Raw genomic sequence first — 22,382 nt, 5'->3', positions numbered from 1 at the left:
GGGGTACGACATGTAGTATAGGCTGAAGATTGGAGTGGATCAATGTGGATATATGTGAGTGGACGTTCTATGTCACATCAGACACTCGATAGCCAATACGAGGGCTTTGTTTTAAGCGAGGTTGGGTTGACTGAGTGACGCGTCAAGAAGTGCCTATGAGAACGTTGCTACCAGTAAACTTTTTGGGACGCCAGAACCATGTGTGGCAAGCCTATAAGTATGTATGCGTGTGCGGCAAGTCATTCTAATTCTGATGCTGATTCTGTGTGTTTCTCATTCGGACCGGTGCGCGGGAGCTACATATTTTGCGCAGTTTCCTATGCGATATTCTATTGTTTGTGAGTATCTTTTACGGAGTGAACATGGTATAATCACAGATGCTAACGAGTTTCCGGCTTTGTGGTGGACGTTCTGTACACTGTAAAAGACGCTACTAAGAGTTTGGTACTCAAACTCTGTATAATAATTAGGCCTATACTACAATTCTTCTATAAGATAATCTACAGTGGATGTGGTGGTGCATACTGAATCTACATTATAATTGTATGCCCTCGCGGACAATTTTGTAAAGCTTGAACAGCTCTACATTTCTTGAGAAAGGAATTCATCGTCGGCCGAGCATGCAGTTTCATTTGGAGAGACATGGGGCGTCACACTAACCTGTGCGGCAAGCGGGAAGGACTAAAGACGTCGATGAAGAAGTGTGTAAATAAGGTTAGGGATGCTCTTCGTAAAGAAGGTTGCTTTCGTACGTAGAGAAAGTCGTACTTCACTTTACCAGATTAGGATTTTCTTCTGTAATAGTAGAGAGTGCAGTGGGACTCTTACCTGGAGGTATGTTAAGGAATGTATATAGTGAAAATAATTTTATTGATGGTTTGTACATGTTTGTAATTTGCCTTTGTAAGCGGCAAACACAAGTTGGTCTCGTCAAGTGATGTTTTTGTTGTTGTTGTTGTTGGTTCTAGTGGTTTGTATAATTGCCCATTTATAAACGGCAAAGACGAGATTGTCTCATCAACTGATGATTTCTGTTGGTGGTAGATGTTTGTAATTTGCCTTTGTAAGCGGCAAACACAAGTTGGTTTCGTCAACTGATTTTTTTTGGTATGTGGTTTTAGTCGTTTGTAATTTGCCTTCGTAAACGGCAAACATGAGTAGGTCTCGTCAAGTAATGATTTTGTTGGTCGTAGTTGTTTGTAATTTGCCTTCGTAAACGGCAAACACGAGTAGGTCTCGTCAAGTAATTATTTTGTTGGTTTTTAGTTGTCTGTATGTTTGCCCTTTGTAATCGGCAAAGACGAGTTGGTCTCGTCAACTGGTTTTTTTGTTGGTGGTTTTTAGTTGTCTGTATATTTGCCCTTTGTAATCGGCAAACACGAGTTGGTCTCGTCAACTGTTTTTTCTTTTGTTGGTGGTTTTTAGTTGTCTGTATATTTGCCCTTTGTAAAGGGCGAACAGGTGTTGGTCTCATCAAGTGATGATTATTGTGGTATTTATTATATATTTTTTATTATTTTGGGAGTAAAGTCATGGAATGAAACTTGCACTAAATCCTTTATCAGTGGAGTAAGGATGAACCTGGCATGCTACCTAACTTCAATTTCAGGGGTAAATAGCAACAGGTAAGGCTATAAAGTATGTCTGGAGCTTCGTCAGCCTGATGACCGTCGCCTTGGGAGAGGGAGTTGCTCGTTGCTCTACAGAGTTAATTATTCCTGCAATTGTTTTGCAGGTGGCACCCATTCTTGTTATTTACACTTATTTTAGTCACCGTTTATTCATTAGATAATTTCAATAATTTGCAGATGTTACACAATGTGGATGTAAAAATGCGGCGTTTATGACTTGTCATAGGTGCAGAAATAATTATTGTTTCCCCTGTTTCTACAATAAATATTATCCCGACACACGTAAAGCATCGAATGTCAATGAATAACGTTTTGAATTTTCATGTACAAAGTCTTTACGTATGCGCTTTAATTACAATCCCTTGTTGAAAAGTCTGACAATGAAATCCCAATTTTTTACCTTTTCTATGTCTTTTGCGTATAAATAATATAAAAGTTGAGAGGAAAAAGAAAAAGAAGTCTCCACACGGGGAGTCGAACGACGACCATTGAATTACTAGTCCCAGCTCTTACCGTTATGCCAACTGCTCCTCGGCGTGCACATAGTGTCAACTTCATATGACAATAAACCTCACAGCATAATTTAACAGTTTTAGAAAACTAAAGTTATATATAAGCTGGACAAACCGCCATGGGTATACAACAACGGAGTCATCATTTTGACGGATTTTAAAATGGAATGCAACTTTATCTACCATATTTTATTTTATATTCATCTGTTCAAATGTTATAGTGTGTTTTTAAAGTTGTTTTAAAGTCATATTTCATATTCATCCATGCAGATGTTATAGTGTGTATAAAGTTGTTTTAGGGTTTTATTGTGTTTGCCCGATTTGACTTTGTGGCTGATGATGGTACATACCTGGTGCCGAAACTAGTACCTCATTTGAACGATATGTGATTCTTTCACATTAATAAATATCTTTGTATTGAATAGGAGGAACCCTCTTAATTTTTAAATATTGTAATCCCACTTCAATACGGATCATGAAATTTCTAAATATTAATAGTCAATGCCCCCTTATAAGACAGGAGGTGGCAGCCTCATTCATCAGCAGACAGAACATCAGCTAAGGTAATGGCCACCATTTTCTAACTCTGTTGTTATATCCACAAGCCTACCCGAGGGAAGGTTCCCTATATTTAGTGATGTAACCATAAATTTTCTAAAATGTAAACCTTTCTTTCTGCTCATGTAATAGCTCAAGTAACTCAAAGGTACTTAACTGAAAACTGGGGATAGAGAGTGTTACCCTCTCGAATTCCCCTTCAATTTATCTTGAGGTGAACATGATTTTGTAACTGCTTTTCTCTTGTAAATTGTAAATTAACTTGTTCTTCTAGTCACCTTAGTAGTGTGGGATTAGCCTCTGCGTTGTCGGACCGCAAGCCCAAGTAGGGTTTTAACCTCTTGATTTCAAGGAATGCAAGTGTCAGACCTCCATACATTTGGTTTTTGGGGCCAGTAATTGATCCTGATAATTTCCATAAAGGCCCAGTGTAATGGGTACTAGATACCTATGTGTAAAGTAAAAGGTAATCAATATGGTATTGTAAATTGTAAGTTGTACCTAGAGAGGCCTGAAAGTATAATTTTATTGAGCAGAGGCGCTCTTTTCCGTCTTGTAATAGTTAATGGTTGCCTTGAGCAGGCCATAAGAGTTCGGGAGCGCAGTATCCTTGGTAGAAGTTGTACAGCATGTAAGCTCTTTTCTTGTAATGTAATAGATATTTGTGCAACATTGTGTGGTGCTTTTTGGAAGGCCGTAACTTGTAACCGTTGGAGCAAAGTGCTCTTGAAAATTGTGGTTTGGGATATTTCTCTCCTTGTCTATCAAGCTAAACGCAACATTAGCGACGTTGGAACCTTGTAAATTAGGAGCTTGAAGCTCAAAATTGTATCTTACCAATTCTTGGTTTTTCTGTTTGTCGATTTTGTACCGAACTAGCTCTGTACCTGAAATCTTGCTCCTTCACCAAGTGAATAATTTTGTTAAAATTGAAGATCTGAAAAGAAATATAACCTTTATTTTAAAGTTTTAAATTAATCTTTGACTATCATAGATAGACCCATTCCAGCCCGCACCTTCTTTCACCTCTGTGATCCACGATAACCCCAGAACAGGCTTATAAACTGTGCAGTTTTCAATGCCTTCAGGCTGTATCAATTGCAGAATCTCGGATCAAACATGAAATATAAGAAATTTCTAGAGGATGTTGCATATTACTTGAAAGGAGAATAGGAGGAACATGAAGAGGCAGAAGAAGAAGAAGATTTGATGGAAGAAGTATCAAACCAACGCCATGTACTCCAAAGAGGCTTTATGATGTTTGTTGTTTAAAGGGTCCTACCATCTAAAGTCACTGGCCCATTTCAAGAAGGGATCCGGCTGGAAGAACGTCTGGAAATCTCAAGCTTCATAAAAACCAAGTAATCGTTGGTCCTGGAAGGGAAAAGTACCCTCAGAGGTCCCGCAGAATATGCGCCGAGCATATGAAATGCAAGGACACAAGATACATCTTCTCAGCTTGTCAATCAAGTTCCTTTGAACATGGCCAGCTACTTCACGCGATACCACACAAAAGGAATGTACTAGAATCGCTCGTAAGTGCTCTCTTTAAGTTTCAATAATTTTTCTCATGTAATTTTTTTTTCTGCTAGTGGCTTTACGTCGCACCGACACAGATAGGTCTTAAGGCGACGATGGGATACGAAAGGCCTAGGAGTTGGAAGGAAGCGGCCGTGGCCTTAATTAAGGTACAGCCCCAGCATTTGCGTGGTGTGAAAATGAGAAACCACGGAAAACCATCTTCAGGGCTGCCGACAGTGGGATTCAAACCAACTATCTCCCAGATGCAAGCTCATAGCTGCGCGCCCCTAAATGCACGGCTGACTCGCCCGGTCATGTAATTTTAATGTTACTCCTCATGCTAGGTGTGCCTCAATTGCCTGATCCGCAGTAAGGAATGGAGTAGCGCTTGCGTCCGGATGTGTTAAGTTATTTGTTTTTCAGGTATAATTCTGTTTTGTTTTTCTTTTCCAGGTAGTTTAAAAATGTATTTATTCACAAACTAGTTTCGTCAGGCTGAAAACCTAACAGTTATGAATTGGCCGAGTTGAACCTGAAAAGAAATGGATTTAAATATCACAATAAATAGGACACTATAAATGACCCAGAGAAATGATGACAAATTGCTGTTCGAAGTGCTGCATCTACTACCCACTTCCACAACATTCAAGTATTATTTCCATGTCAGGATGCTTTGCAAAGAAACTGCACATTTACTTTCAAGAAGTGGGTGGTAAATTAGGCAAGTGAGTTCCCGACATACTACAACGTAACCAACCTCCGTATGCGACACTCTCCAGAAAACCATACCTTAAGTTGCACGACATAATTTTACGCTACAAAGGAAAAACGCAGGAAGGGGGAAAAACATAAATTTTTAGATCTGAGCACCATCTTTTAGCCTGATTACTGATCAATGGTCATATCCATTGAGTTGTTTGAAGTCATTTTGGATTTCTGATTTTCAATTTCTCTTGCCAACTCTCAGTAGAGGAATTTTATTCATATAAAATATGTGCCGTGGTATTAATGAATCAAACTGATTAACTCAATTTTTAAATTCAATTAACTGATCGAATACTTTCTAATAAGTTGATTAAACAAATAAAATCAAACAGTGAAGTGAAAGAAACTTCACTTGTCTATGAATCCTGATTATTTCTCTTTTGTCGGGCTAAGTGGCTCAGACGGTTGAGGCACTGGCCCTCTGACCCCAACTTGGCAGGTTCGATCCTGGCTCAGCCCGGTGGTATTTGAAGGTGCTCAAATACGTCAGCCTCGTGTCGGTAGATTCACTGGCACGTAAAAGAACTCCCGCGGGACTAAATTCCGGCACCTCGGCTTCTCCGAAAACCGTAAAAGAGTAGTTAGTGGGACGTAAAGCAAGTAGCATTATTATTATTTCTCTTTCATCAGCCAGTCAAGATTTGTTTGCCTTTCAAGTATCTCCCAAGTAAGCCCGGCCCTGCGGTGTGGGGGGCAACGCGTCCGTCTGTCACCCGGTGGCCCCGGGTTCAATTCCCGGCCGAGTCAGGGTTTTATAATTATAATGATTAATATCCCTGGCCTTGGGGACTGGGTGTTAGTGACGTCCTTAATATTCCTTTCCTCTTACACAACATTCCACACTACCGCCATTCCAATTACATGCAGGTTCATACAATATGGTGCCAGTAGGGGCAAAAGATCCAAGAGTCGACGTCCCAAACAAATAGCATTAAAAAACTTCTCCCAAGTACAGATTTATTACCACAAATGAGTTTTACCTAGACTTAAGAAAGAGATGTAAATGATGCAATATAACTGAAAGCAACTGTTTCCGGTTTCTGCACCTGCAGATCGTATTGTATGTGACAAAGACGAAATGGAATACCAAACAACTTCCAAAAAGACAAATTTCAAGAATGTGTACAGGACAGCAAAAACCTAAGCGACTTTTCCCAACTCACAACACTTTGGAATCAAGCTTATTTTTTTCTTCTTCTTTCCATTCGTCAGAATTATACCGTTGAGGCCCTGGCCTTCTGACCCCAACTTGGCAGGTTCGATCCTGGCTCAGTCCAGTGGTATTCGAAGGTGCTGAAATAAATACGTCAGCCTCATGTTGGTAGATTTACTGGCTTGTAATAACTCCTGCGGGACTAAATTCTGGCACCTCGGCATCTCTGAAAACCGCAAAAGTAGTTAGTGGGACATACAGCAAATGGCATTATTATCCTTATTATTCTTTCTTCGTTATGCCTATTCAGAGAGCGCGTTTGCTAGTGGCTTTACGTCACAGTGACACAGATAGGTCTTATGGCAACGATGGGATAGGAAAGGGCAGGGAGTTGGAAGGAAGGGGCCGTGGCCTTAATTAAGATACAGCCCCAGCATTTGCCTGGTGTGAAAATGGGAAACCATGGAAAACCATCTTCAGGGCTGCCGACGGTGGGATTCGAACCCAATATATCCCGGGTGCAAGCTCGCAGCTGCACGCTCGTAACCGCACGGCCAACTCGCCCAGTGAGAGTGCGTTTGAACTTGATTGTTGGCTTGATGGTCTTCTTCTTATCATCATCAACAACATACACCTGATAAGTTTTAAATCCTATTTCAGAAAATCAGTGAAGAGGGAAAGTCACATAATACTACAATGCTGTGCAAAATCACGCATTAAAACTTGTTGAATTATGCAAATATTTTACATTTTGCTGAATCAATAACAGAAATTTTACTTTTTTAATGGAAATACACATCCCCATACGAGGAATTTCAACACAAAAATTATAACATGTTAGTTTTCTTTGAATGTTTACATATAAGAAAATAAATAAATTTATAGCAAGCGCAGTATATATCACACCAAAATATGTTGAAAAGGTTGGTTTTCTTGTGATTATAGCTTCTTTTTTTTTTTAAACTTTTAATTCTGTACCTGAATGACTGAGTGGTTGGGGAGAGCTTCGTAGTCACAAATGAACGACACTGCTTCCCTTCCCTGCCAAGTGTGTTCTCTCTTTCGCTTCAGTGTGATGTACGCTTCCTACTTTACCTGCCTGCATTTACATCAGGCCAGCCCGGCTCCCCTGGGCTATCCTCAATGAGCGCCCAGCTGAACACTTCTGGTATATACCCTTCATAACGAATAGTGTACATGTACACATAGCAAAATAAAAAAGTGCACTAAACCAGAATATGCAAAACATTTCTGGGCACAGTAATAATAATAGTAATAATAATAATAATAATAATAATAAGAACAACAACAACAACAACAACAACAACAACAGAAATGTTTGCTTGCGGAATTAGAGAGGAAAGAAAGAAAGATCCTACACACCATACTTGGCCCAAACTACAAAAATGGCATCTACATTAGAAAATCCAGGGAAGAAGTATACCTTAAGATAGAGAAGATCACGGACACAGTGATTAAAGGCAGAGTTCACTTCTATGGTCATATACGACAGATGATCGACTCTCGATGGACGAAACCTATCTTCAGTATATTTGACTCAAAACCAAAAGCGCCATGGTATGTTAATGTCAAGAAAGATTTTAAAGAACTGGGCATACAAGCAGAAGATGCACAAGACCGAAATCTTTTCAGAGCAGCCATCAAGACTTCTGGGACGAAAAACGGGCAACTGGTCTGAAATGGACAGAAGAACGTCGTACTAAACACAGTGAGCTAATGAAGGCAATGTGGATCAAGCAAAAAATGAACAAATGCCAGAATGTCCTTAGTTGGCCGATTAGCGAAGTTGAATGAATAAATGAATAATAATCTGGTCTTGTTAACCTTGGACCTAATTAATAAGAAATGCAGTTATTTTATTATCTTTACCACACTGTTTGTGTTTAATTAATATTATATTATCTTTGTTTGTCTTCCAAAGTATAAGCAGTTATTTGCACTTGGTTAATCGATTAAGTTTTTTAGCTGATCAACAGTCCAAGCTACAACATACAATTTCAGCTACACAGTGTTATTCTAGACACAGAAAACTTTTTTCATAATTTAAGAAAGAAATATTATTCCGAGAGAACACACAGCAATGAAAAACTTGTGAAAACCTTCAAAAATATATCTCTCACAAGTAAGATTGACCTATTGTGTTATGATTGTAAACCCACATTATAGCTAAGGTCCCAACTCGCCCTCATCCTAAACTTAAATACCCAATTTTATGATAATACATCAATCCACTTCCATGATGCTGTAAAAGACAAACCGATAAGTATAACAAAAAGCAATATAAATTGCAAAAGGTCCACCTTTTCAATACAAAATATGGCTTTTGATTTTGCCTGGTAGGCCATATCATTTAAAGTTAAAAATTTCATCCTGGGTCCGTATTGAACTGAGAATAACAAAAAGGAATATCAATTGCAAAAGGTCCACCTTTTTAAAATATTAAGGTGAATTATCCAAGTGCATTATATGAATACCGTATATGCACCTTGTTGGATACATGTTGGAAATAGTTTTAAACTGTGAATCAATGTCAAATGCATGCAGTAATGGGTATTAGAATATTTTGTGATGTGGCGAGGGTTGGCATGTCGGAATTACAAGTTGGCTATTAATTCAAAATTTGATTTCTGTGTTCCTAAGCCTTCCAATTAACAAGGTTTTACTGTATCACAAAATTAACATCCAAATACGCAGGTGTGTCTGTTTGAAGCGTTTATACTGAACAAAAAGAATTATCCACCACCGGTCGGGTTACTATCCGAGTAAAAAGAGACCGCGTGTGAGAAGTGTTTTAGACGTCGAGTATGACGAATTTGTAAGTCATTTAGGAGAGGATTTGAGTAATGCAAGGGACAACAAATCTTCCAACCTACAGGGAATCGAGCCTATTGCAAGTTCAGATTAATTAAATATCTGTCATGTAAGTAAACTTACTAGCTAATTTTCATGGCAAATATATTTCATAGCAGAGATAATAGATCTCAGGCAAAGCAGCTATATCCGCAAATTTACATGTTCATATTTGCGTAAAGACTACGTGGACCTCGTGGAGAGATATGATGTTTGTTTATGCCTACGTTGCTCTTTTGATGGAAGGAATTTTAGATCATTTAATTTTTTTTCCAAAATGAGCCTTCCTAAACTTAGAGTGCGGGGATTACTCGCATAAATGCGTTATTTTTCTTCTTCCCTGTTGATATTATTTGGGCGCAGCCCTATCTCTATAGCTTCCATTACAAGTCGAGCATAGAAGTCTTTTACGGGCGCAATGACCACAGAAAATGCTATAAGCCAGTCTGCCATGGCAGAACACTTCTACAGTACAGACCATGAAATCATCTTTGACCAGGAGAAGGTCATTGCGCCTGTAAAACACTTCTATGCTCGACTTGTAAGGGAAGCTACAGAGATAGAGTTGTGCCCAAATAACACCAACAAGGAAGACTGCTTCAAGTTATCAAATACATGGAGACCTGTACTCCAGAAATACATGCATAACACCACCACGGCACAGCGTAACACACTCAAGGAACTGTCGACAGAGGTCGGTCAATCGGCAACTTCCCTCCAAACCACCACAGCACAGCGCAACGATCCCGGAGTCCAGTTAGTGGGGGCCCGTGAATAGTATGGCCGTGACTTCCAAGTTCCTTCGACGAATTCCTTTGCTCACTGTCAGAGGCAGACCTTCACGTGCCCTGACGAAGGCCAATATAGTTTGACGGAGATTTCAGCTTTGTAAAATACATATAAGAGGCTTTAATCCAGTTAGCATTTTTATTTTAACACATACAGCCATGAAAACTTACGTTCATTAATTGAACTATATTGAAATTAGAAACATGCTCTGCACATCAAGTAATGGAGTCGGTACAGTACATGTTACAAATCTCATCTTATGTATTGAACAGGTGGAATTTATAATCTAGTATTATTATCTGACTGTCGGTACAGTATTCATTCAAAATCTGCTGCTTCACGTCTCACGCATTATTCACAGAGGTCCTGTGATCTGCAAGGACATAAAAAATGACTGCATCTTCTTTTGCAATTTGGCAACATTCCCAGCTGGGTCACCTGACTGGAAAAAAGATTTTTTCAGCATGGCCTATATGCAGGCATCTAGGGGTGTGAGATCCTGGGAGCGGAGAAGGGGACGAGAAATTAAACGATCTCAAAAGTGTTGTTGCAGAAGGGCAAGGGACCCCCTCCCCGCAATTGCAGCGTGGGCCATAGCTCCAACTTTCCACATCCAATGTCGTTGCAGACAGATTTATGGTGACATTCCGTCCTGTCTGATGTTCAGGGCATGTCTTTAATTTCAGTACACCGTATTGAAAAAAAAATAAAAATAAAAAATTTAAAAAATTTGAAAACATATAAAATTTGAAATATCCATATGTCTCTAGGCTAGGACTAATGTTTCCCTGTTTTGTTGTTGTTGTTGTACAATTCTTGTTTTGTAACCAAATTTATATATTTTACAGATTACACTTTTAATTGTATATCAGATTAATGTGAGAATACTGCTGAGTTTGTAAGGGCTATCCTCAATGGAGGGCAGTTGTTTTATATATATATATATATATATATTTAAGTCACTGTTTTGCACATACTGTATTTTGATAAATGCTGTTTTACATGTTATTAAAAAAAAAATCATAATTCCCATTCATAAATGTGATATTTACTGAACTTGCTTGCAAGGTAATTTCAGTAAATATTAAATTATTCCATACCTGCTTGCGAACACGCTTGCCCTTGCCCAACGTGCGAGCCATATCTTCCTGTTGTTGCTCATAATGATGTCTCAACAGTTTCACCCAATATGCTGGATCTGTGTTTTCTGCCTCTTGCTTGATGATTTCTGTAGGTTCTTCCTCCTGAAAAAGGTAATTAGTATTGTCTAAATATTCAATGACTGAAAAGCTATCAATAAACAAAACAAATTCTCTCAATTAAGTTGGTCAGTTTGTGCCTGTCTTACCTCTTCACCTTCCTTGGTGACATAGCTCGCCACTTTGAAAGAAGATAGGTATTCGTTGGCCCAGTTTTCTTTCTGCTCAATACCTTCTTTTGTTCTATCAAGAAGTTCATCAATAGCTTTATCGTCATAATGTATAGCTTCATCTTCTTTACCCTGAAGCAATTAACAAGATTACAACCCTGGAAAATTGAACATAACGTAATCATTTTTATTTGATAAACGGTAAAAATCTACATATTTCCTACCTCCTCTTCCTTGAAAAGCTCCTCTGTGCCAAAACGCAAGATATCGTCCAGTTCCTGTTTTGAGAACGTGGTTCCACGTCCACCCATACCTGGTCTCACCACCAGGTGAGTCAGCATCATCTTGCGCTTAGCTACTTGAGTAACTCTTTCTTCAACAGAGTTTCGTGTTACAAACCGATAAATCATGACCTGTAAGTCAAAATATCATTATCAGGGAACAGATACATACAAATGGCAGACAAATTTTTATATTATCTTTAAGAATCTGGATGTTTGAAAAAACAAAAAAACAAAAGAAGTGTGCTGCTGTTCCATATTTTTATTCCTTCTTTATTTCAGCAATAGAAAATTAATTCCTTAAATTTGAATTTTCAACTTATTTTTAAGTAAGCAAAATATACCTGCATTAGAATTCAAAAAGCAAAGCAAACTCATAATTTTATGCGACTGTTGATTTTGTGATCAGTTTTACATGAAATCTGAACAACTGGGACATGACTTCCACTTTAAAATCTCACAAGCATTGGTTGGGATTCAAACCCTGACTACTTGGGAGAAAAGCCTGTGACTATGCCACTTTGCTACCACGTCCCCTACTAGAATTCACAAAATATTGCATTTTAGATGAGAAAAATATAGCATTAGAAAAGAAAAAGCTATACAGCCTCAGCTACCAGTGTCATTTGGGCAGCCTGGTTTTCAATTTCATTGTTCCGATTGTACTACCATCTAGCAGCAAGGCGGAACTGGACAACCAATAGTTATAACATGGGAGAGACAAGATTTTTGCCTGTCCTTCAAAAATCCAATTCAACCATGATCGAACCCATAAACTAAGATCATGCATCAGACACTGATCCACCAATCCCTACTATTAACTTTTACTTCAGAAACAATTTTTAAGAACAAATAAATTTGTTCACAGTGTATCAACCTAAAAATAATTTACTGAATGAAAATTAAATCCACCTTGTTTGCCTGCCCAATACGATGAGCACGAGAGAAGGCTTGGATGTCGTTATGTGGATTCCAGTCAGAGTCGTAGATTATAACAGTATCAGCTGTTGCCAGGTTGATACCAAGTCCTCCAGCCCTATAAAGGAAAACAACTGAGTAAAAGTCACATAAATATTTAAGCTCTGTAAATGAGAATTATAAACACTGAATAGAAAGGACAGCACAAATAAAGATGAAAAATTTTCAAATCTGCATCAATCATCACTCTCGTATTACGGTACTAATTGTGGGCATTCAGCTTTTTCTTTTTTTTTTTTGCTAGGGGATTTACGTCGCACCGACACAGATAGGTCTTATGGCGACGATGGGATAGGAAAGGCCTGGGAGTTGGAAGGAAGCGGCCGTGGCCTTAATTAAGGTACAGCCCCAGCATTTGCCTGGTGTGAAAATGGGAAACCACGGAAAACCATTTTCAGGGCTGCCGATAGTGGGATTCGAACCTACTATCTCCCGGATGCAAGCTCACAGCCGCGCGCCTCTACGCGCACGGCCAACTCGCCCGGTCCAGCTTTTTCTAAATAGAAGAGTAGATGAAGAATAACTTACCAACTCTGAAGCAACAATGTTGTCAGAAACAACAGCAAACAAGCATTATATATGTACACAATTATTTAAGAAATACTACAGTCCTCCATGGATAAATTACAGAGTAATGAAAGTGGTCCTTTATTGTGTCCGTTCTATATACTACTTTCATTATACAAAGCATTTACCATTTCTCCTTGCATTGAGGGAAGAAAAACAAGCAGACCAGCTGAACTAGTGATGAGGACCACCTCAGTTCACCAGTCCCTTCTCTTCCAGCAGGGAAATTTAAAGGCTGTGTAAAGAAAACTGGGTAAGGTAACTACCAAATTAACTGCCTCAACAGATCTGATAATTTCTGTTCGTTATTGCAGAGTAGGGTGACCAACTCTCAGCCGTAAGGGGGAAAAAAGTAAGGAAAAAAAGCTTAACGTCACACTGACACAGATAGGTCTTATGGTGACGATCGGATAGGAAAGGCCTGAGAATGGGATGGAAGCGGCCATGGCCTTAATTAAGGTACAGCCCCAGCATTTGCCTGGTGCGAAAATGGGAAACCACATGAAACCAGCTTTAAGACTGCCGATGGTGGGGTTTGAACCCACCATCTCCCTGATGCAAGCTCACAGTCGCGCGCCCTTAACCGCACAGCCAACTCGCTCAGTAAGGGAGATTCAGTCTTGATAAAAAAAAGGTATGTTGTCACTGTAGAAAATGTTCATGTAATGGGTAATACAATTAAATTACAATCTTGTAATATACAGATTACAACACACAATAAAAATGTACAAACAGACAGGTTTCTTAGTACTAACTTACACGTATTTAACAACTGACACTGCAGAACTAAGCCTTATTTTAAATTTCTTGTGTAAATTAAAATTTTTAAAAACATTTTTTTTTTACAAATACCTTGTAATCACATTTAATTGCTACTATTAATACTGATTCAATTAATTCTAAGTTTCACTGATTTCCATTTCCTGCTCATTTAGTGATTTACAATTTGGCATTTCAATTTGTTTGTTTCTTAAATCATTGAATATATAGAATATCAAAACAATGCATTACACCGTTAACATTCCACAATGCTAAGATTAACAGTTTTAAGAGTTTTGGCAGGTTGAACAAGTATGGTACCAATGTTTGGAGGGAAAAAAATATAGATACGCCTCAATAACACACCCTTTTACTGGACCATCATCAATGAAATATTTTAAAATATATTTAGACAGACATTAATCCTCTGAACAGCGAGTTTTTCAGTTGCTACTGACCCGGCCATAGTGAGTTTTTTGATGGAATTTAAAAAGTTCATAAAGCTATATTATTTTATTTTGTACATCATTTCCATTAACACACTTCCACTTCCAAGCTCATCCTCAGACTCTGCATTCGTCAATATATTTGATATCTCCTTTATGTCGAGACTTCTTCCACGACTCGTAGATGCCATTTTCATGGGCTACTTATAAAGAAAGTACTTTAAACGACTATCGTTGCTAGGAAACAGCTCAGAATAAAAATATACCAACTCTGTTCTAAGGCCACTCATTATCTAAAGGAAAGCAGCCAAGAAAACATAAGAATAACTATATCCAAATTCCTTTACGCCGCGTGCAATTTGCCTGTACAGATTGCCGTAAGATGTTCTTCAGGTGCATGACAGATGGCAGTAGAAGCTTATAAAAAGGAGAATAGCACTTGTTCAAAACAAAAATAAATAGAGAACAAAGTTCCACCATGTGGCCAATAGATGCCAGCACACTTGGAGTTAATTTAAAAACTGAATGTCATTTTACATCAGTACTGCTCTGGTACAAAGTTAAAAACTTACATGTATGTCCGTACTGTTCAATGGGTTAACACTTTTTAAATAACTGTCAGTAGGTGGGTTTTGTATTAATCTGTCTACACCTGATGTTAGAGATAGCCAATGAGTGGATACATTTTCACCATTAACAAAATCAAACAACAACAAAGACTTCTCTTCTTGCTGATACCAAAATATGTCCCAAACAATTTTAGGATGTTCATTTCAATAAAAACATCTAATCCATCAGATGTATGTTTTGTATCATTATGAAATAGGTGGTTTGAGCAATTTGCTTAAACCAATTTTTATTATCTTCCTGAAGTACAGTAGTTTGAACAAAGAATTATGCTTCCCATAAATCACATTTGCATAGTCAGAACAATATGAAGTTACATGTTCTAGATTCTAATACCAGTGTGTATCAAATGAAGACTTGTTCAAAAATTGGACGGCAATAGCGGTTTCATCAGCTTGTTCAATGAAGTTCAGGAGCCTATTTTTAATGGTACTAAATGGGTCAAAGTACATCACAACCAGTGGCTGGATGTATCAGTTGCAATGGAGAAAAAGTTACTTGATTTTGCTGGATATTTGAATACATCAATGAAATCTTGCTTATTTCTTGGAGCTAGAATTTTTTCACAATGGCCCCTGCATTTGCTTGGCCGCCAACCTTCACCAACAAGTAATAATAATAATAATAATAATAATTTACTTCCGCAATCCATACTTCTTTAGTGTACACTACACTTTCTATCGACTGTATATTCTGAAACATATTACTCTATGAGAATAAACTGTCGATACTCAATAATGAGAGTCTATATCAGAATGCGTTTGGTGGGAACAAAATATAGCATAAGTTTTGAAGTTTTGTAATCCTGACTGTTACTGAAATACACAAGAAGATCAATACGGGAGCCATGAGGATGTAAAAAAAAAGCGAGTTTCCCGGAAATATGGAGAAATGGTTATGCTAGAGAGAAGTAAAAAGTGAAGTGCACCTCTTTCATCTTTGAATACCATGTGCACCAGCAGCAAAGAAAGTAAATTATAAAGTAAATTACAATAAATGCGTGCATCATGAAGGCAGCTGTTGATATTACTGTACAAGAAAGAGGAAAGAACAAGTAAGCTTCCTTCAAGACACAGAAGTCAAATTTGAGTTACAGATCTGATTTGGAATGAATTCAAGCAGTACTTTCACAATTATGAGCACATATCTTATCTTGATTGAACATTTCAAATATACCATGTTATATGCCGTTCAAAAGGACAACGGCTCTTCCTCACGAGAAAGACAGGCGGGATTATCTCAAGTGGTTCACATTCTATTTGTTATTGAGTGAGAATTTCCAATGTGCCTGTCTCTAACTAGGCCTGTAGTAGTTATCATGTCACGTAGAAGACAGTCGTTAGCAAGCTGTGCTATTTGTGAAATTCTAAACAGAAGTCAGAAATGTCAGATCATGAAGAATGATTCGTTGGTCGTGGTGACAGTGATGGATCCAAGAAAAGTGACTGTGAATCAGAAATTTCTGAAAGTGATGTTGCACAGCCAGATTTAAGTTAAAAAATGAAGAATGAATAGTGGAAATATGGGGGAGGGTACAGAAGGTAAAAAAAATTGGGACTAGTAGTAATTTTTTTTTGCTAGCAGCTTTACATCGCACCGACACAGACAGGTCTTATGGCGACGATGGGACAGGAAAGGGCTAGGAGTGGGAAGGAAGCATCCATGGCCTTAATTAAGGTACAGTCCCAGCATTTGCTTGGCGTGAAAATGGGGAAACCACAGAAAACCATCTTCACGGCTGCCGACAGTGGGGTTTGAACCCACTATCTCCCGAATACTGGATACTGGCCGCACTACAGCGACTGCAGCTATCTAGCTCGGTGACTAGCAGTATAGCTTCACTACTAATCGGGCAATTTTGTGGCCTCTAAAGCCCACTGTTTAACTGATATGAATGTGATAAACATCTCGTGCCCTGCACATCCCCGAGTTTTCCTCACCACTAAAACTACTGAAATGAGATTTATGATGCTTTCATTTTATAAAATAAATTTTGCATGAGAACCTACAAACAGCTGAAACTAATAAATTAAAGCTTGCATGCTAATTCAGGGCATATGAAGGGTTAGAAAATTGGTATGTCAATAGGTTAAATGAAATGGATTTTGGTTTTTGTGAAATACAAATGATCATGGTCATTGTTGACATGTATAGTGTTTCCTATTTTCAATGTTATCTAATTTATGCTCTATTCATAAATACTTCCTTGTATTAGAAACTGTTGCATGTTTGGTCAACTATGCAATAAAAACCGTATTGGAAAGTAACAAACAAATGTTGAATCAAGTCATATACAGAGACTTGATACGACTTGGTTATGCAATAAAAATTTATACTGAAACCGAACAATGATGAGTGTCCAGGATTTTTAAAAAATTCTTTGAATTATACACTAGTGTCCAAAAGTTAAGCATAAGTTACGAGTAAGCAGGGCAACAGGAAATACACCACAAATCGTACGACATATGCACCTACCAACCTTACGTGTTCGCTCTGTACAGGAAAGGAGTGTTACCTGCTTTGACTAGCGGCGTAACCGCAAGGTAAACACAGCCAGTGCCTGCGCCCCATATTCCCTCAGTCGTGTTAGCCCTGTTATAGTGTGCGGAGTGTAGCCTCATGGTAAACGTGACAACATAATGGCATAACGACGCCATTTGGACCCCATTTTGCAGGGTAGAATACTCGGCCGCCTGGAAGCAGGCCAGACACAGACCGAAGTAGTCGTATCCTTGAATGTGCCACAAAGTGTCATTTTCAGGCTTTGGAGACGATTTCGAGACATAGGAGATGTTAGTCGTAGGCCAGTACCAGGTCAACCAAAGGTAACCACCCCACAGCAGGACTGATATCTGGCCTTAACCGCCCGACGAAATCGGAGTGCACCTGCAAGACAATTGTCGGCGGAGCTTGCAACCTAGCACATGGGGGCGAAACGCTGGCGACCAGGAATGAGTTAGCTGGAAAATTTATAATGTCCAATAACGGACCATTTATATTGGTATTATAAATGTACTCATTCGGGAGAACCGGGTAGCCAATACAACCACAGGAACATCGTGGAATGGGACCAGTATGGTGGTGGTGGCATCATGATGTGGAGTGGTATCATATTGAATGGCCGTACGCACCTGCACATCTTCATGGGGTGGTCCGAGGAACACTGTTAACGCTCGGAGATACAGGGATGAGGTACTAAGACCACATGTCCGACTCTTCAGAGGTGTGGTTGGTCCAGACTTCCTCTTAATGGAGATAATGCCCGACCGCACTGCGCTGCTCTGTTGCATGAATTTCTGCCTGGGGAAGACATTCATCGTATGGACTGGCCAGCGAGGTCTGCACATCTGAATCCTATAGAACATACCTGGGATGCACTGGGGAGGCGAATTGCATCCCATCAGCCTCCACCAAGGACCCTCCAAGACCTTCGCATTGCCCTTTCGGAGGAATGGGATCGACTGCCACAAGAGCTCTTGGACCATCAGACAGAGAGCATGCCATGTCACTGCAAAGCATGTGTGGCTGTTACGGGTAACCATACAGCCTATTAACAGCATATTTTGTTGTGGAAGACATTGCCAAGTTTTATTAGTTGTTGTCAAAGGTGTACCTTAGCTATCAGAACTTTTCTGGTACTGTTTTTCTTGGACAAGTTGTGTGACATATGGTGTGTGATTCAGCTTCCATTTGTTCAGCAATCTACCTGACATTCCTATCAGGCAGTATGGCCTCATTTAGTGATTATATTTAAATTTTGGACACTAGTGTACATTGGTGTGATAGCAGTATCCAAATACATTACCTTGTTGACAATAGGAATACGAACTGCTGGGCTCCTGGTGCATTGAACCTATCTATTGCTTCTTGTCGAACTGAACCTGTGATATTACCATCAATACGCTCATACTTGTAGCCTTCTCCTTCAAGATAATCCTCCAGAATATCCAACATTTTTGTCATTTGTGAGAAAATCAGCACCCTACACAGAAGTCAGAATCAATACATGTATTATCAAAAAACTGTAGCAAGAGAATCAAATACACAGCAATGAAACAAACACACATATTTCATACAATAACATTCACCATCTATTAATACGAACACCTGCAAAGTGGACTGTGATTACAGTTAACATTTACATCTGCCAAGAATATTTCTTTGCATTTCTGTGAAATTTCCCCACATAGAGCAAGGTGGTTTCTTTTCAGTTGATTATTGTTCACTAGATCTACATGGATTGATATAAGGTGTAACAGAGTAGAGGTTGATTAAGGTCAGATTGAGACTTGAAACTGGTGTTACAGATATAATTCAAGGGTATGCTCCACAAACAGGAAATACAGATACGGATCTAGAGGAATACCTTGAATATCTGGAAGGCCATATACAGGACAAACAAGTTGTGATCATAGGAGACATGAATGCCCAAGTAGGTCAGGAAAGAAAAGGAGGAAGAGATTATAGGTCCATTTGGATATGAGAAGAGAAACAAGGGTGGAGATATTTTGGTAGACTTTTGTAGAATAATTGAGCTGGTTATTGATAACACATGGTTTCAAAAGTACAACACTCACAAGTTAACATGATATAGTTGGGATAGCAAAATCAAAAAACTCTGATAGATTATATTTTGGTTGAGAAAGGTAACAGGAAAATGTTGGTAGACGTAATAGCACTCCTAAGTGAATCTTTCGAAGGAGATCAGAGTTGTAATAGCTAAGTTAAAGATGGGAAACATACAACAAAAGATGACTGAGATTAGGCAGAGAAAGCTAAGGGTTTGGAAATTGCAGGAGAAGGAAATAAATGAAGGGTTCCAGACACACATTAAAACAAGTATACATAAGGAAGACATTGGAAGGGTCGCATACTTAAAAAAATAGTCATGGTCGAGTCTGCAGAAAAGACCTGTGGAAGAGTATCAGGCAGGAAGAAAGATCAAGAAACGCCCTGGTGGAATGACAGGGTAAAAGATATAGTTAAAAGGAAGAAACAAGCTAGGAAAAGATGGCTGAGAAACAGAACAACAGAATGCAAAACAGAATACAGGCACTGCAGGAAGGAGTGCTCCAAGATGGTTCAAGAAGAGAAAAAGAAATGCTGGCAAGAATTCACTGTATCTCTACAAGAAGATACAACCGGAAACAAAATGATCTTATTCCAGTGGGTTAAAAAGAAGAAAAAACGCAGGTGAAGGTGCTAACTTCATTAAAAATGAACAGGAGGAAGTGATGTGACTGAAGAAGATATATTGCAGAGGTGGGGAAAATACTTTGAACAGCTTTACAACATGCATAATACCTCAGTACAAGGAGAAACCGAAGAACCAGATTTAGTGCAGTCGGAAGATATGGAAAACGAGGTGTCCATGGCAGAGATTGAGTGGGCCACTAAAAGAATAAAACTAGGCAAGGCAGCTGGAATTGACGAGGTCACCATAGAAATGATAATAGCAGCAGGAATAGTTGGTCTACTGTGGTTGTAGACTCTTCAGAGTGATATGGAGAGAAAAGACTGTTCCGAAAGAGTGGATGAAAGGGGTCATTATACCAATTTTCAAGAAGGGAGACAGGAAGCAATGTGAAAATTACAGAGGAGTGACACTGATATCTCATACAGCTAAGATCCTTGAAAGAATCTTGGATAGACGAATAAGAGACAGAGTAGAGGGAAAATTGGCAGAACACCAGTATGGATTCAGAAGAGGCAGGTCTATATTTGACTCAATATTTACATTGCGTCAAATGATGGAAAGGTATTGGAATATGGAAAGGACTTGGTAGTAACGTTTCTAGATATTGAAAAGGCATATGACAGTGTCCCAAGGAATTTGGTATGGAAAACATTGACAGAGGCACAGATTGGGAATGAAACAATGCAGATGGTAATAGCATTGTATCAAAATTGCCAAAGCTGTGTTAGAACCAAAGTGGGTCAAACTGAATGGTTCAGAGTTGAGACAGGCTTAAGACAGGGAAGTGTACTATCTCCCTTACTCTTCATTATCATCATGGATAGAATTCTACATAATATCAAGGAGAAGATGATGGACAAGCAAGTAAAGTCTATGCTCTTTGCTGATGATAATGTAGTCTGGGGAGATAATGAAGAGGAAGTACAGACACAAGTTGATGTATGGAATGAGGAGATAAGAAATTTTGGAATGAAGATTAGTACTGCGAAAAGTAAGACTTTGATCATGATGAGAGGTAACAGAAAATCCAGGGGAGTGATAAAAATAGGAAATGAACCTTGTGAAGTAGTGAAAATTTTTAAATATTTGGGCAGCATGATATCACTAGATGGAAATTTGGATGGAGAAACTGATTTAAGAATACAGCAGTCTGTATGTTTCTACCAGTGTGTGAGAGACGTTGTATGGAACAAAGATGTACCAATGAAGTGCAAGAAGGTTTTATACTCATCCTATTATAAACCTATACTGACCTATGCTTCAGTATCCTCGACGTGGAGCTCTGTTGTGGACTGTATTGCAAATAGAGGAATTGATAGCAATAAAGTAATAGAAGAGGAATGGTGGAAAGATCGAGTAAGGTGGAGGAGGGCTTTGGTACACTAACCTACCCAGAGAGAATCTGGAAAAGGGAATGGAATAATAATAAGAAGAAGAAATATAAGAAGAAGAAGAAGAAGAAGAAGAAGAAGAAGAAGAAGAAGAAGAAGAAGAAGAAGAAGAAGAAGAAGAAGAAGAAGAAGAAGAAGAAGAAGAAGAACAGAGGCTGTGAAAAACATTTTTGTTTCCAGGGCCATCTAACATTGTGGTTATTTGCCTCTCTGCAGAATAGTTATCTTGCTTCAGAGTTTTAATGGAACTGTTCAGAAAAGAACGATTGTCTGGAAGATGCTTCATTACATCATAAACAAAAATTGTACGTTTTAGTGAAGCAGTCACCCTTGGATATCCTGACTGATGTTCCACCTATTATCCTCCACTTTTTAGTACAGATTTCTTCACAGGTCATCAAAATATATATAGTATACACAGACCTCATATTTGCTGGAATTTTAAAACAGTTATGAACAAACAGGGGCTGCCCTCTTATCTTTCAGCATAAAAAGCAGTATGTTTCAGTGGTTTATTTACAATGCATCATGTTCAAATTATACAATCAAACCCCTATATACTGCCATCCTCAGTGATTGCCCACAATGAGCAATGAACAGATATTCCTGATGAAAGTAATACTGTGACTACCTCAATACAATGCCACCCCTGCCAACCACCATCTGCAGTTGGTAGCACAGATAGAGAAGTGTTGTACATTGTTAAAAGTGTACTCTATATATCGCCAACTTCTGATTTAAAATTATAAGCAGGAATCGAGCAACTTTATCTTCAAATGGAAACCTGGTTCTCACCAAATCCTTTAGGAATGTGAACGGGCTTGATGCTACAATCCCTCATTAATAGCTCATTATCTTGAGTGGAATCCCCCCAATGGCACAACCACCTCAAAGGGCCATGGCCTACCAAGTGAACGCTGCTCAGCCTGAAGGCCTGCATATTATGAGGTGTCGTGTGGTCAGCACG

General features: G+C 38.8%; 1 protein-coding gene across 5 annotated transcripts in view; it reads right to left on the bottom strand.

Annotated features, from left to right (window-relative positions):
• The window catches only part of Mi-2 (chromodomain-helicase-DNA-binding protein Mi-2 homolog), a 743,946-nt gene that overhangs the window by 236,329 nt on the left and 485,235 nt on the right, over positions 1–22,382 (bottom strand). For all 5 annotated transcript variants that reach the window (XM_067141602.2, XM_067141598.2, XM_067141599.2 and 2 more), the window contains exons 21-25: positions 18,633–18,809; positions 12,363–12,486; positions 11,394–11,582; positions 11,149–11,301; positions 10,901–11,044 (exon numbers count right to left, since the gene is read on the bottom strand). In XM_067141602.2, coding sequence (XP_066997703.2) covers positions 10,901–11,044; positions 11,149–11,301; positions 11,394–11,582; positions 12,363–12,486; positions 18,633–18,809 — 787 coding nt within the window. The remainder of the gene's footprint in view (positions 1–10,900; positions 11,045–11,148; positions 11,302–11,393; positions 11,583–12,362; positions 12,487–18,632; positions 18,810–22,382) is intronic.

Source organism: Anabrus simplex, chromosome 2 (genome assembly GCF_040414725.1).
Source record: "Anabrus simplex isolate iqAnaSimp1 chromosome 2, ASM4041472v1, whole genome shotgun sequence".
NCBI classification, from domain to species: domain Eukaryota; kingdom Metazoa; phylum Arthropoda; class Insecta; order Orthoptera; family Tettigoniidae; genus Anabrus; species Anabrus simplex.
Note: the sequence above shows the minus strand (reverse complement) of the source record. Positions and strands in the feature narration are given on the sequence as shown.